The sequence below is a fragment of the Melanotaenia boesemani genome, chromosome 5 (assembly GCF_017639745.1).
Source record: "Melanotaenia boesemani isolate fMelBoe1 chromosome 5, fMelBoe1.pri, whole genome shotgun sequence".
In the NCBI taxonomy this organism is placed as follows: domain Eukaryota; kingdom Metazoa; phylum Chordata; class Actinopteri; order Atheriniformes; family Melanotaeniidae; genus Melanotaenia; species Melanotaenia boesemani.
In genome coordinates this window covers 30,278,900-30,294,585 of record NC_055686.1, presented here as the reverse complement: position 1 = coordinate 30,294,585, position 15,686 = coordinate 30,278,900, and the positions used below count along the sequence as shown (strand labels likewise).

At 39.6% G+C, this 15,686-nt stretch overlaps 3 protein-coding genes across 6 annotated transcripts in view; all 3 read left to right on the top strand.

The window, feature by feature from the left end:
* map4k2 (mitogen-activated protein kinase kinase kinase kinase 2) overlaps window positions 1-1,116 on the top strand; it is a 52,535-nt gene extending 51,419 nt beyond the window's left edge. For all 4 annotated transcript variants that reach the window (XM_041986529.1, XM_041986527.1, XM_041986528.1 and 1 more), the window contains one exon: window positions 531-1,116. In XM_041986529.1, the coding sequence (XP_041842463.1) occupies window positions 531-618 (88 nt within the window). In that variant the 3' untranslated portion in view covers window positions 619-1,116. The remainder of the gene's footprint in view (window positions 1-530) is intronic.
* A 9,568-nt stretch (window positions 1,117-10,684) lies between these two features.
* LOC121640713 (RNA-binding protein 4.1-like) lies at window positions 10,685-13,197 on the top strand. The gene is made up of 2 exons (XM_041986561.1): window positions 10,685-10,782; window positions 12,741-13,197. Exon 2 carries the CDS (start codon window positions 12,759-12,761, stop codon window positions 13,194-13,196), a length of 438 nt encoding a protein of 145 aa, XP_041842495.1. The 5' UTR covers window positions 10,685-10,782; window positions 12,741-12,758; the 3' UTR covers window position 13,197.
* Window positions 13,198-13,474: 277 nt separating this feature from the next.
* Window positions 13,475-14,627, top strand: LOC121640709 (RNA-binding protein 4.1-like). The gene has a single exon (XM_041986554.1). It carries the CDS (start codon window positions 13,475-13,477, stop codon window positions 14,225-14,227), a length of 753 nt encoding a protein of 250 aa, XP_041842488.1. The 3' UTR covers window positions 14,228-14,627.
* The last annotated feature ends 1,059 nt before the right edge of the window (window positions 14,628-15,686 follow it).

Below are 15,686 nucleotides of genomic sequence, written 5' to 3'. Positions count from 1 at the left end.
AGTAGTGATAGTGATGTTTTTATGATGAAATGTGATAAATAATGCTGTTATCATGGATCATTGTGGATTTACCAGATAGAGTCTCTGAATAAAACTACATTTAGTGGCTGGATTGTAAACCTCCTGGACGGGATAGAAATGCCTGGAAAACGTCCGTAGATCACCTAAAGGGTAGCTATCCATCACAGTTTACCCACAGAGCTACACACCAACGCTCCTGAGACACTGGTGATGATAGAAGAGGCAGAGCTCGGGGAGATGTGCTGGAGTTTTAAGGGTTAAAGCCACGTGCCATGAAGGTGTCACACTGCTATGATGTCATACTATTTTGCAGCTATCTATCGCTATCCGTCTGATACCCCACCTATCAGATAAGGGAAGGTTTGGCTGTAGAAATGCATAAGGGATCAGAGTTGACCGAACCAAACCACACCATCCCGGGTCGACCTGTTGGTGGAAATGTTTTTTTTTTTAATATTAAAATCACTGGCTCCATCTTGGATAAACTGAGATGTTTTCTGACTGAACAGAGACATCATCCTTCAGAGTACGCCAACGGATGAGCCGTCTTCACTGAGCAACCTCTACATCTTGACTGGTCACGAGAGCAGCTACTGAGCAACTAAAAGACTCATTTTCTTTAAGAGTTCACTGGAGAAGTAAAACAATGTCCTATTTGCCTGAAGATGCAGCTGACCACACCAGCGTCTGAGAGACTCCATCCATGGACAAGTCTGGTCAACATGAGTCACAGATCCTCTAGAACTGCTATTTTCAGAGCCTACGGCATTGCCATGTACCCTACACTGTAGCCTGAGCCAATGTCCACCTCCACAGAAAGCTGAGACTGGCTTCTTGGTCTGTGTTTACAAGGCAAACTGCTGTAGGTCAAGACCCGAAACAGTAGCAGATTGTAATTAAATCGTGTTCACTTAAAATCATAACAAAATATTCTGTCTGCAGCTATTTTAGCATTTTAAACACAGTCTGCCCGACTCTCTGTCTCTCTGTGAAACCAGCCAGTGAAAGGTTTTTCCTCAAATACTGACCACAAACCCCAATTTCCAAGAAAATAAAGCAGGGATGCTAAAATTAAATTAAAACTGAGTGCAATGATCTCACAAGCTCATATTTTATTCACTATCAAACATTGAAAACATAGCAAATGTTGAAATTGAGACTTTTTACTGTTTGAGTAAAGTATAAGCTCATTTTTAATTTTCTCAAATAAGTTGGAAGAGGAGCAATAAAATGCTGAAATAGTGAGTTTTAAAAAAACAACTGGAGGAAAATGTTGCATCTAATAAAGTTTGTAAACAGCAGGTCAGTAACATGAATAAGAAGAGCACCTTAGAGAAGCAGAGCCTCTCTGTAGAAAATAAGGTCAGAGGTTCAGCAATCTGCAAAAAATCTGCTCAGCTTTTTAAACAATCTTAGATTAAATTTCTCCAGCACAGAACTGTGACATTTAAAGTGTATAATATTCTAATATGTGTGCACAGAGGACAGCTGGAAACCAGATGCACGCTCATGATCTTTGGGAACACTGTTAAAACCAAACCAGAAACACCTGGAGGAGCATTTGACAACTAATCAGGTTAACTAGCAACAGGTCAGTAACATGACTGAGTATGAAAGGAGCATTTCAGAGAAGCAAAGTCTCTCAGATGGAAAGATGGACAGAGGTTCACCAATCTGAGACAAACTGGATCTAAAACTGTGGAACAATTTCAGAAAAATGTTCCTCAGACTTTGAAGATCCACCATCTACAGTGTAGAATATCATCAGAGGATTCAGAGAATCAGAAGGAATCTCTGTATGAGAAAAACTGGATGTTTTTTAACTTCAGGCAACACTGCATTAAAACCAGACATGACTCTAAGTACATGGAGGTTTTAGAGCAACATCTGCTCCCATCCAGACCACGTCTCTTTCAGGGGAGGTCTTGCAGACTTCAGCAAGACAATGCTGAACCACATCCTGCATCCATAATGACATCATGGCTTCACAGGAGAAGAGTCCGGCTGCTGAACTGGCCTGCTGCCAACCAGATCTTTCAACAATACTAAACATCTGGAGCTAGACAGCTGTTGAAGCTAAACCTGTCTGAACTTTTTCAAGATGTGTTGCTTCATCAAATTCAAGATGAGCCCATATTTTTCTTGAAACAGTAAAATTTCTCCTTTAAATAATTGATTAGATTCTTTATGATCTGAAGTTAACTAAACTTTGTCCGATCAGATTTGTAAATCATTGCATTCTGTTGTCACTGACATTTAAAACACAGCATCCCAACTTTGTTGCATTGAGGTGGTATTTTTTGCAAAATTAAGAAAAAAAAATAATAATTTGCTAAAACAAAGTACAAAAACTTGCCCTTTTCAAGGAAATAGAACAAGTGGTTAAACCTGGAAGTGACCACGTCAGACCTTTGTGATGGAGACATAAGGAGTAGTCAAACAGCCTGATGAAATTTCACTGATGAAATCTGCATAGGTACAGCTGATTGGCTAGATGACATAGTAGCTCCCACGTTTTCATCAACTGGTTTTTATCATTCAGGTATCTTCTACTATCTACATGCTAACTGTGCATCTGTGTTAACTTATATCAGTAGATTTAGTGTTATCTTTAAATATGGACAGAAACACTGAATATGACATCAGTAAGAAATCTAGGATCACACATGGGTTCAGATAGCAGCAGATATTTAGCTTGATGTGGAACTAACATCACTATGCGTGTTAAAGTCTTCAGACATCCCTCGTTTCTTTACATGTTGCCATGGAAACAGGAAACGGGAGCAGATATTTATTAAAATGGTCCTGTTCTCTGATCCCACACTGCTTCAGCAATGTTGAGGTCCGGGTTCTGAGGAGGATCCGTCGTGACCTTCAGTCTAGTTCTTGCATCATGTGGCAAACATCAGCCTTTTCACCCTGTTTCTGTCCTTAAGGCCAGACGCTGCAGGTAAATGGGGTAACATGTATAACTAACAGCTAGCAGCATGAAACTTTCATGCTTTATTCCTCACATTAAAACTCTTATATTTTCTATTGGAAATGTTATAATATTTTATGTTTAAATATGCAAATTGTGCAGTAATTTGCATACATTTCTAAGAAAAACAATCTGGACACTGGATTAAACCAGGTTTAAAGACACAATCAAATATTTTTACAGATTTTCTATAAATCAGGCTGTGAATGAAAAAAAACTTCTTTAAAAACTTTAAAAACACAGACTGGTGTCTGCTAGTAGAGATTTTAGACCCAGAGTATGAGAAGCTTTTAGCCTTTAAAGCTCTGGATTGTAAAATTCAACACAATTTTGTTCTAAAACATGAATCCAGTCAGACTCATAAAACAACAAAGCAGAAGATTTATAACACATGGAAGCTGATAAATGTACAACACAGCATGTGTAGGACCTTCACAGGTTCAGTCCTGCCTTTGGCTATCAGGTTTGCTAACACAAAGGTAAATGTGTCTGGATGAGATGGAGCTTGAAAACAATACCAAGCATGTCATGTGCAGTTAACCACCGCAGTGCTGCGCTTCGTGTAAAAATACAAACTAGGTGAATTTTAAAGAGTTTTTAGTGCACATGAAGATGGAATATTATGAAATAAACACATAAAATCTTTATTTTTGACATTTTCTTTCCACTAGTCTGGAAGAAAACAATGTGAGGAGGAAAAAACATCTGTAAACTGACCATGTGATGAAAAAACTGGGTTTTTACCTGCTGTGTCTCGCCTTAAGAACAGCTTCTTGACAGCCACGTTTCCAAGGAGACCATTTCAATGAGGTTTCAGCTAACATAGACAGGTCAGTTGAAGGTTTATATGCTTAGATGCTTTGCTGATTTATTCCAACTGCTTCTGCCTACATGCTGAGATGTGCCAGGTTTCCAGCTAACAGCTCTTTGGGAATCAGCTTGTTGCTGCTGTTTTCTGTCTTTGTGACAGGATGCCAGCAATAAACAGCCAAACTAAGGTGTGTGTAGAGAAAACACCGGTTCATCCCTGCAGTTTCTGCTTGAATAATTTGGTCAGATACAAGAACTGGACTGAAAATCAAAAAACTGAAAATGTCCAAATAAAAACTTTTGAAAGGCCTCCAGAGAGTCTGGAGAACTGTTGATGAAAACAGCTTTAAATCATTACAGCAAAATCTGGAAGGAAAAACTAAAAGAAATTTGGGGCTGGTTTAAGTCTTTTTATTTTTATTTTATTTTTTTTTACAGTTTTGTAGATTTTAATGAGGATTTAAAGAGTGTGAATTTTCTAGCCTTTCAGGATTTACTTATGTCTTATTTGATAAAGCATCAGAATTTTTATTTTCAGCTACCCATAAATACTAAACACACCATTAAAATACGACATACGTGTCACATCCTGCTTAATAAAGTCAACTGTACTTCTAATATAAATTCCACTACATTAGAAATATATGTGTGTATGTGTGTGAGAGAATATTTATGTTATTTATGGAAAGGGGGATGCATGACCTTTCCTCTTTGGGACAGACATGGGAGCCAGAATATTCTGGTACATTTGGGGTTTTTTAGATCTTTTTTCTGTCCTGAACATACTATATTACATAACTGTGTGCTGTTACATCATAAAGTGGTTGTAATATTAAAAAGATGAATGAATAAATAAATAAAGATTTTCATGTTTCTAATGTCTGGATCAGTAGGAACCCTGAACTGGGTTAGGAGACTGTAAAATGGGAGACTTTCTGGAGCTTCTTCTCTCTCAGTGGTAGCTGCCTGCTTCAAAGCATCTTCATCTCAAACTTTGGAGAGAGACAAACTGCAGGGAGATGTCCATTTAGATCTGAAAAGGGGCCCTGAACAGTCTCTTAATGACTGGAGAACGAATGAAGGCAGATGGTTGAGACGTCTTAGAACCAGACAGGATTTCCACCAAGCTGCTGCAACTGTCTATTTGCATATTACACCAACTGGCCAAAAAATAAGGTCACCACCTGGATTTAGCTAAGCCAACATGTAGGAGCCTCCTATTGGATGATTCCTGCAGGGTGATCATCATCCAGCTGCAACACTTAACCACAACCACCAATGTGTCTGCTGGTAAAATAACATGTGACTTAAAGGAAATGTCTAAGTTAACCCGAGTCCAGAGGAAAGCTCCCCAGCGGAAAGCTCCTGCTTGTCTGTGTATTGTCTTCTTGTTCCTGTTTTTTAGGACACAAGCGGATGGGGGTCACAGGACCTCTGACTGCATCTGACCTGATTCCTGCAACTGCACCATTAGTCAGTTGAACTGTGTATAGAATGGAGGAGCATGTAATATATAAGGGTCCAGAACTAGAGAGTCAATGTCCTGTCTGTAGTGGCGAGCAGGACATTTTTTATGTCTGTTTGCCAGGGATCGATTATGGACCCGGGGCTCTGTAATTTGCACATTCCCATACCTCGTAAATTAATAAATTGTCAACTGAGAGAAGTAGTTTGTCATCTATGCTCCATCAAAATGAACATGCAGGTGAAGAACCTAAAGAGAAAAGTAAAAGGAAATTTGTGTGGAACAGTACCTGATTAATTAGGAAAGTGGGAAATTAGTACCTGCCTATTTTAATAATGTGGGAAGAAGTACCTGTTCTCTATTACTTGTACATTTTTATGGTCTCCTCACCTGCTGCTGATCCAGCTACTTAATTTCCCCTTAGCTCGTGCTGCGCTGTAGACTGTCATCTTGTCCTTATAGCTGACGAACTTCATAATCAGTGTCCTTGGTGGTGTTATGTTATCTCTCGGTGGGCTCTTTAATATGACTGCTACCTGCAGATCCACGTTGTTGAGCACTTGTGGGATCCACCTCTCCAAAAAGAAACCAAGGTCTTTCTTTTCCACACCCTCCCGGAGTCCCACCAGTTATTCCACCTTTTTTGACGCCATTCCAGCGGGATTCCAGGTCTAGAAGTTTTAGAAGAACACAGCCTGTTAAAGCTGTTTTGCTCAGTTTCTTTAGGTGTTTCTAGTCTGCATCTATCCTTCTAAGCATCAAGTCAACATAAGACACACACCTGACAATGATTTTATTTTATTTTCACATTAACACAGGAAGTGTGTTGTTGTAACTACTGCTTTAACGGATTAATTACAAGTGCAGACAAATAGGTTTGCTGTAATCAGAAATTATATTAAGCTTTACTGTTTTGGCTGCTTGTGTTTAGACAGTAAAGTCAGATTGATATGATTTATTGGTAATTTATTAGGCCTAAATAAACTCCAATTTCCTTGTGTGTATATACATACATACATACATACACACACACACACACACACATATATATATATATATATATATATGTATATATATATATATATATATATATATATATGTATATATATATATATATATATATATATATATATATATATATATACACAAATAAATTCTGGAGTTGTCATGTTTGGCTTCAAGCGAAGGCTGCTGGTGATGCATCCTTCCCGGCCTCTTTTCTCCCAGTGTTCATTACACACAAGACGGTAGCGAATGAGCAACCGAGCTCAGAAGTGTACGTTTTAAGTTTAAAAATAGTTTAGGTTCTTAAAGTTTTGTTAAAAAAAACTACATTTTAGTAGAAATGTTACGAATGAATGAAAAACATGTTTGTTAAATAGTGACATTAAAATACTGTATTATTTGATATTCGTGGATTTTAAAGGGGTTACTGAAGTGTTAAGCAGACTTCAAAGTGTGTAGGACACTCCGTAGCCTACGTAGTCTGTACACTCCAAAGTGTGCAGACTATGTAGGCTCCATAGTGTCCTCCGTAGTCTACACACTTCGAAGTCAGCTTAACGTTCATGAAATGGGACAGCCTACCTAGCCAACTTTTTTTTTTTTACAAAACTTTATTGAAACCTAAAACATACTCTTCTGAGCTTGGTTGCTGATTCGCCACCATCTTGTGCACAATTAATTCTGGGAGAAAAGAGGCCATGAAGGATGCATCACCCAACGAAGTGCGGATTTGTAGGGTGGATTCAGAGGCGCCTTTGAATTCTCCGAATTGGGACAGTGTTTGGCGCACCATGATGACGTATGTAGCCAACAAATCCACACTTCAAAGTGTGTAGACCCAACATTGGGACCATAGACTGTATATAAAAGATGGCTTCCGTGACGTCACCTGTAGGTTTCTGAAGAGCAAAAGTGAAGCTCATTGGGCAGTTCCTACCATCGCCACCTTGGCAGCGTTACTCTTGCAGTTGCTCCCAGAAAATACAAAAATGGGCAAAGTGGTGGAGCTGAGAGGGGGGCTGTGAGAGTGGGGGTGGATGATTGAAGTCTGTCAAACTCCAAGCTGCCTGTGGCTAACTGAGCCAACTCAGATCTAAAATGAGCTAAATGGCTAATGAAGGTAGTGTGGCCGGCTAAAACCCGTGGTTGTGCTACACTCTCCCTTCTTGCTGCAGAAATTGGTTACCTGTCAATCAAAAGGACACGCCTCTAATTATGCAGAATTTCAAGATTAAATAACTAAATGGATGAGTTAGGAAAAAATTCCACCCCTCACAGTTGTCATGAAGGTAAACTTGACCTATTAATCCTAAAATGGATTTTTGTAACAGGCTTTAAACATGTTTATTTCTGCTGTGAATTTGGGCTTTTTAACATCAACAAGTTGCACAGCTGATTTTTTTTTATTAATATATATATATATATATATATATATATATATATATATATATATATATATATATATATATATATATTATTATTTGTTTCCTAGCAACAGATACTCTGGGCCCAAAGTATTCCAGCAATGTTCACAAGTCATTTTCTCAAGTCAAGTCTCAAGTCAGATTTACTTGTAATGATTAATCTGCCGTCTGGTCTACTTATAACATTTTAACTTTGAACATTAATTAATGTACTAATTCTAAGAAATTACATACTTCCACTTTTAGAGAGTGGGCCAAGGGAATATTTTATGTGTTTACCTTTTTTTATTTATTTATTTTATATTTTTTCTTTTTTGTTCTTTTCTGTTCGAGGTTACACTACCAGCTTACACACTGCTAAACTAACAAATTTGCATTTCAATCACTTTAAGAGAGGTAAAATAAATTGGCCTGCAAAGTTCGTAATGAAGCTTGATTAAAGGGCAAAAATGTCTTAAATACAATCCTTACTGTCGTCCCTTCTTTTGAAAACTTTTTCTTACCAAAGTATCTCTGGTTGCACATAAATATTACACATTGTCCACATTTAAAGTCCAGCCAGTTTTTTTTTTTCTTTTTTTTTTTTGTTTGTTTGTTTTTTTGTTGTTGTTGTTTTTTGAGGTTGAGTTGATGTCTCGCTCAGTACGTCAACCTGTTAAAATCTCTAACCCATAAGATGAGTTCCTGAGATCTCTGCACCAACTAACATAATCAAAATGTTTCTTAAATTCGTTTATCATCTAATGCACATATGTCAAACTGGTCCAGCAAAGGGCCGTGTGGTTGCAGGTTTTTGTTCCAACCAAGCAGCAGCACACCAGATTTGACTGATTCAATCAACTGATCTCAGTCTTCAGACAGCTGATTGGTCAAACTGTGTGCTCTTGGCTGGCTGGAACAAAAACCTGCAGCCACACGGCCCTTTGCTGGACCAGTTTGACATGCCTGATGCATGCATCTTGCTCCCTTGTGGATGTATTGACATTCTGCAGTTAGAAACAGCTGGTAAGGAGTAGTTATAGAAATGGTTGCCGCTTATGATTTAGTAAATGTTGTTTAAACCCTGTTTGTGTGAAGCCAAACATGACGCATCATGAGTCAGTCCCTCCAGGATTTAATGATTGCTGCAACCTAAAAGTCCTGACTTTGCATCAGCTTCCATTAAAAGTTTTAACAAAAGAAAAGTTTTGTTTTTCTTGGAAAATAACCTGAAATTTAGTTAAATTAATGTATTTAAAAATTCCAGTTCTGATATTTCAGCATACTAGGAGGGCATCAACCGTTTAACCGTTCATGAAGCTGCAACTTGTTTAAACAACGAATGCAACAAAAAGAAATGGAAAATAAACTCTCATTTCTTTAGTATTTCTTGTATTTTTGCACATTTCAGACATTCTTTGGTGGTGTTTTGTAGAAAAATGCTTGTAGGTGGACAAATTTTATTTGTCGTTCACTGCAGTGTTGCAGCCCTTGAACAAAGTTTAGCTCCACTTTCATTCAGAACTCTGGGAAAAAGGATCGTGCTCAGTCCTTGGTGCAGATTTTAGCCGGCAGATGTGTCACATTTCTGTTGCACGTCAACATGGTCACAGTCAGAAACATGGAAGTAAAATCACGACATGTGGTAACATGTAGGAGTGGGGTGATTTAAAAAAAGCTGGATTAACCTTTTAACACCCATTGTATCATAGAGACCTATTGCATCACTTAATGGTGAAAACTTTGCTCAAAAATCTTGTTGAATACGATCTGACATTTGTTGTCTGCCCCCTGCTGGATTCATTAAGCACTACAATAATTCTGACATATCACACAGTACATCGATTTCCACACATTTATGCAAATTATTACACCTTGTTAAATGGCCAAATAAATAAATATGTATTGGAGAAGATGGATTTTCAGTCTGTTATTTTCTGGGTTTAAAGGTTAAAGTTGAGGTGATCGAGGGTGTGCAGACTTTACAAGGACTGGCTGAGTTAGCACTGATCCTTATGCTGGACTGCCGGCTAGCATCATAATCTGACAGCTAAGGCTGTCCTGGAACATCATGTCTGCATGCTGACTGGGATTAAAAGCCTTAGCTTCTACAGTCTGGTTTAAACTGGAATTAAAAACTTCAGCTTCTACAGACTGGTTAATACTAGGATTAAAAGCTTCAGCTGCTACATGTGATGGGGTAGGATTTCCTCCTTCTCATATTGCATCCCCAAGATGTGGCTCATATGGCACTGATTGCTGGGTGGAGCAGAGTGCCTTTATATCTGGGCAGTTGTTTGTCCCTCACTATGTGCTGTATGCTGACAGTTGGTGTGGACATTATTCTTTTTATTTAAGTAAATTTTGTTTAACCAGACTGAGACCCTTATAAGCGGCATTGTTTATCGTGTAAAAGGCAGTTAAAAATATCAAATGCAACAAGATCAGACAGCTGTTCCAGTCTGATGGAGCAGCAACACTAAATGCTCATTTCCCAATGAGGGACAGAGATTATAAAAGTCACATGAGCGAAGGGCATATTGAGTTTCAACCCTTTGTAAATATGATCCCAAACATGAAGGGGCCGGACCAAAAATAGTTATACACCGAGATAAGACAGTGTGTTTCCTTTCAGATATTTAGAGATGGCCAACCAACTTTGTCGTGCAGATCACAGTGATGAGTTTGAAAGTTATAACCAGTTATAAATCTAAATGCACAGTGGTATTCAAAGTTTAATGATTGAAGGCATTTGTTTAAAGCCCTCATATATATCACCATAATCAAGGAATGGCATAAAAATGTGGACACCAGTCATGTCCTCACACAGAGAGAAACATTTTTTTTATATATAGAAATTTTATATAAAAATTCATTTTAAGTTTAGCTGCCAGTTTTTCATTGTGTTAACTGCAATTCTTAAGGCACATGGCAGGTTGCGATAGAAAACTTTGCGGTCTGACCATCAGCCAGCAGAAGGGGGCGTAATGCAACAATAAAGCTAATGTAAGAAAACAAGGGAAGAAGAAAAAGAAACGACTGAATCTACGCCATTTCGCTTTCCATTCATTGGAATTGGATCCTATGTTATTTTATAGGTAAGTGACACATTTAGCGACAAGTACTTGAGCTGATCTTATAGCGAAAGAACAGTAATACATGCCTGTTTTTGTGCAAATGATAAATTTAGTCTGAGAGGACACAGAATTGAACAAGAGTGGGTTGTTAGCTAGCTGCTATGTTAGCCTCCTGGACTCGACTACTAGCTTGGCACTAGTTTATTTTACCCAAAGAAGAAATAAAGAATTAGCAAATTAATTAATAATTAAATAATTAGTTGTTATTTAGAAATGATGACATAGCCATTCAGAAGGCGACATTATATCTGTTAATATTGGAAGAACCATTAAACTTCTTAGCATTAGCATGTTAGCTAGCCTCACGGCTTACGTTGAGTTCATGTTTACATGGCTACGTTAGCATACATGGTGGGTTTTAAAACTAGACTTAACTTTAATGTGCGGAGCATGTATATGGTAAGTAGTCAAGCTTGTAGGTTAAGTAATCAGTAACGTTCCTAGGAGTAGTAACAGTTTTTGAAATCATCACGTAGTTTACTAAATATCCAGTAGGCCTAAAGCCGATGTTTGTTATAAAGCACTACCGTGCACAAGAACAGCGCGCGCATGACGCAGACGTCGGCTCACGTCCTTCGCGTTTGGCTGACGCTGGCCCTCGTGCCCCGTATATGGTTTAGATTTTCAACTTTACACTGAAATAAAATGATGAAAGATCAATATTTTCAATTACACATGAATCCAGTATTCAACAAAAAAAACTTACTTTAATTATTAGAATCGCCAGCAGACCTGTTTGATTATTAAATGTGAAGAATAAGTTATTACTTTTTGGTTAATGTCAAATTACTGTTAACTACAAGATGCATCACCACAGAGGTCCTCAGAGGAGGGACTAAAATTGGGAAATTTTGTAATGTGGCTTCATTTTAACAAAACTTGAATGGGTTTTGCAGGTAAATGGGGATGGGAAAATATTTATAATTTAAAGCAGAGTGTTATCAATTGTGGAAAGTTTATGGTGCAAATATTGTAGTTAACAGTCCCACTGTAACAACAATATCTCACCCATAATACATTCATTATGAATGATGCTCAAGAATTACAAAATTCAATGAAACAAACTTCTTTGTTTAATGAAACTTTAATGAGAACAGCCAAAGTTAATCTCCGATGTACCTCCCAACAACACAGGTTTCCTAAACACGGCTTGAAGTTTAACCGTGAGTTAGTCTGTAATTTAAATCATGTCCATATATTTAATTTGGCTCAGTCCAAGAACACAGCAGCCTGCCTGCTACTGGACAGGACAAGTTACAATAATAACTGGCCCAGTCCAGAGCAGTGCTCATGTAGTGTTTAAACAAAACAAAATGGGAGTGATTAACACGTATATGATTGTTTGTTTTTCCTAAAACTTTCTTGGGTTTTGCAGACAAAAAATTGTATCATCACAGTCGGATGTATAAAATATAAAATTTCCTTTAGGGAAAAAGAACAGTGCTTCCTTTTGGTTGAGTGAGAGAAAAAAAAAACTTCAAGGTTCTCTTTGGTACAGGGGTAATGATGTGGCTAAGGAAAGAAAGAGGTGACCAAGGCAGTCTTGAGGTCAAAAATACACGTTGCAGCACACGGCCTTCATCAGGCTAACCAGGGGTCAGCCTGATGAAGCAACACATGGGTGCATTTTTAACTTTTCCCATGTATTAACCGCTTCTAATAAAGGCTTTTTATTTTTGACCCCATGATCACCTTTTTCATTCTTTGCCTCAAATTTTCCTTTCTGGAAAAAAAAGTACTTATTAGCGTATTGCTGCAAATTCCAGAAATCCACAAAATAAAAAAATAGCAATTATTACTTTTTTATTATTTTTAAATTTAACTGGAGCAGCCCCTTAATAAGACACATTTTTTTCTAGTTGGAGAAAAATTAAAAAAAGCTTGTGTTTTCAGCTCATGCATTCCTCTAATTCTTCCAGGAAATCCTGAACTTCATCATGGTGAAAATTTTTATTGGCAACCTTGCCTGCGACACGACCGCAGAGGAGCTGCGGGAACTCTTCGAGAAGTACGGCAAAGTCACAGAATGTGACGTTGTCAAAAACTACGGGTTTGTACACATGAGCGACGTATCTGAAGCCGAGGAGGCCATAAAAAACCTCAACCAGCAGCAGCTGAACGGATGGCGCATGAACGTGGAGATGAGCAAAGGCAGGCCCAAGTCCACTACCAAACTCCACGTCAGCAACCTCGGTGAGGGGGTCACTAGCGAGGTTCTGCGGGCCAAGTTTGAAGAGTTTGGCGCAGTGGTGGAGTGTGACATAGTTAAGGACTACGCCTTTGTCCACATGGAGAGAATGGAAGACGCCATGGATGCCATCAATAAGTTGGACAACACCGCCTTCAAAGGTGAACTCTTGGGCAGGGGAAGCTAATTGTCATTTCTGTCTTTTGATACGAATGTGGACACTGTAAAGTCGTTTTTCCACGTAGACAAAATGGATAACCTTTGCCTTGATTTACCAGGTGGACCAAAGGTAATCTCTAGTAAGTTTGGCAGTGTTACTGGTCACAAGGCACAGACGCTACATTTTATTTCCCTTCGCAGTTTTTGTCGGTCATTTGCTGTAGCATGTAAAAATCGGTAAGACCCTTTTCGTGTCAGAGCCACCCGGTCTCATGCGTGTCTTCTCTCTCCTCACAAGGCAAGCTGATGAACGTACAGCTGTCCACCAGTCGGCTTCGCACTGCCCCGGGAATGGGAGATCATACCGGCTGCTTTGTCTGTGGGAAACATGGTCATTGGTCGAAAGACTGTCCAGTCGATCGGAACGGTAGCCACAGCGATGACGCAAGAGGTCGCAGTGGGCGGGGCCCCCCACGTGCTCCCCCAGGTTATGGCAGGGCCGGCTACGGGATGGCCTCACCTCCAGCAGCGGATTACATGAGTAGCTCTCTGTATAGCCGAGCTAGTTACGTTGGCGGGCTGCCGCCTCCCCCTCGTAGGCTCAGCGGCTACAGCCCCGAGCTGGGAGATAGGTACGCCAGCAGAGCAGTAGGCTCGTATGCTGACAGGCCATCACCTTATGACCGTGAGCGTCTCTACAGCAGTGTTGACTATTATGAAAAGTACAGAGCTCGCCCTTATGGCGCAAGCTATTTCGAGGACCGCCGCCTGTCCTATCTCCCCCCTCCTCCACCTCCTCCTCCTCCCCCTTCCTCACTCTCAAAGCTCTCATCCAGTATAGATCCATACGACCGTCGGCCTCTGGCTCCACCGTCAGCTGTTGCCGCCGCCGCCGCCGCATACTACGCTCGAGAGCGCAGCCCAGTCCGACGAGCAGCGGTCTCCTCAGCAGGGTACACCTACGAGCGAACACGGCTGTCTCCGGTATCCGCCGCCAGGAGCTCCTACGCTGTTTCACGGCCCAAGGATCATTACGCACAACGCTATGCACCTTATTAAAGCCGTGGTGCCAAGGTGAGCAACAAATCCCACAAAGATGACAGCTGACGTGGAATGTTTTTGTTCTTTTGGCACCCGGATATTAAAATCCACTGAGACTGAACTACGGAGCTTTGTTCGGGATGCAAGTTTGGTAACTTGCATCTCCAAAGTTGTAAGTGTAACAAGTACATGTACAAATCAAATCTCCAGGCATGGATTGATTCTGAAAGTCTGAAATAAATTTACAAGTACATAACATTTGTCCCACGTTTTACATGCCTGCTCAGGAACCAATCAGATAGCCAAGATCAACACAACCATCATGGCTCCCTAAAGGTGAGTCGCTTTCTGGATTAATGAAACATTTAAGGGCCTTTAGCAGAATTAGCTGGTAGTACAGATGTGTTTTTCATCTCCAGAAAGAAAACTTTGAGATTCCATAAACCATAACCATAAAGACTTCTCTGTGGCAGTCACGCTGGCCCTGGTCAGACATTATCGTACTTTACGATGCAAAGTTTGGTTGTGGTTAGGGCTGCACAGTCTTAATAAAAATCTTGTAAATGAGATGGCGTGTCAATGGAACTACATGTATAAATAGATCCGGTATAAAAGTATCCGGTATGTCATGCAGAGTTTGTGTTTGTAGTGAGCCATGTGTGCTCCTCTTATTAGCTTCCACCTTCACGTTCCATGTGTTCTATTGCTGCAGCTGTTAGCATCTACATGTAGCATCCAGGACAAGAAGAATCCATTTGATTCACCGTTGATGCACACAGAGCATGAAAGCACAGCAGTGTTTGGAAAAGCATTACATCATTCCTTAAAATATGCAAATGACTGTCAGTTTAGCCAGTTGCTGCAATATGTACATTATGCAGGCTAATATGCGATGAGGGTAAAGTTTGGATATGTTGAGCAACCCTAGTTGTGGACACACAGAATCTTAGTCCTCCTCTCTGTGATTAGTTAAGGATGAGAGAAATCTGATTGGTTCTTAAGTAGATGTGTAAAATGCAATACAGATGTCTTTAACTTGATAAACGTAGTTGTCTTTTCTGATTTGCAGAATTAATCTATACTAGTAAGAATGGACATGAAACTGGAGGTGCAAGTACAAAACGTATGCTATCCTAGCTCCATATGAACGGGACATAACAGGGTTTTTAACCCTTTGTTCTCTTTGTAGGTCTGTGAACTGCAGGACTTTTTTCTGTTTCCGCCATTTCTTTGAGCTACACGATTCCATGGATCTGCGCGATGTGCAGCATAAACGTGGGAAGTAGAGCCCGCCGTCATCTTGGGACGCCGGTTGCCTGCGGATGAATCATACTCAGTGATGTTTGCTATCAGAAAACAGCACTATTCGACATTTAGGATGAATGACACGATAACTCTGCAGGTTTTCAACTATATTTTTAAGATATTTTTTTTTCACCTGCTCTTCAGAATGAAGCAAATAGTTTAAATCAATGTT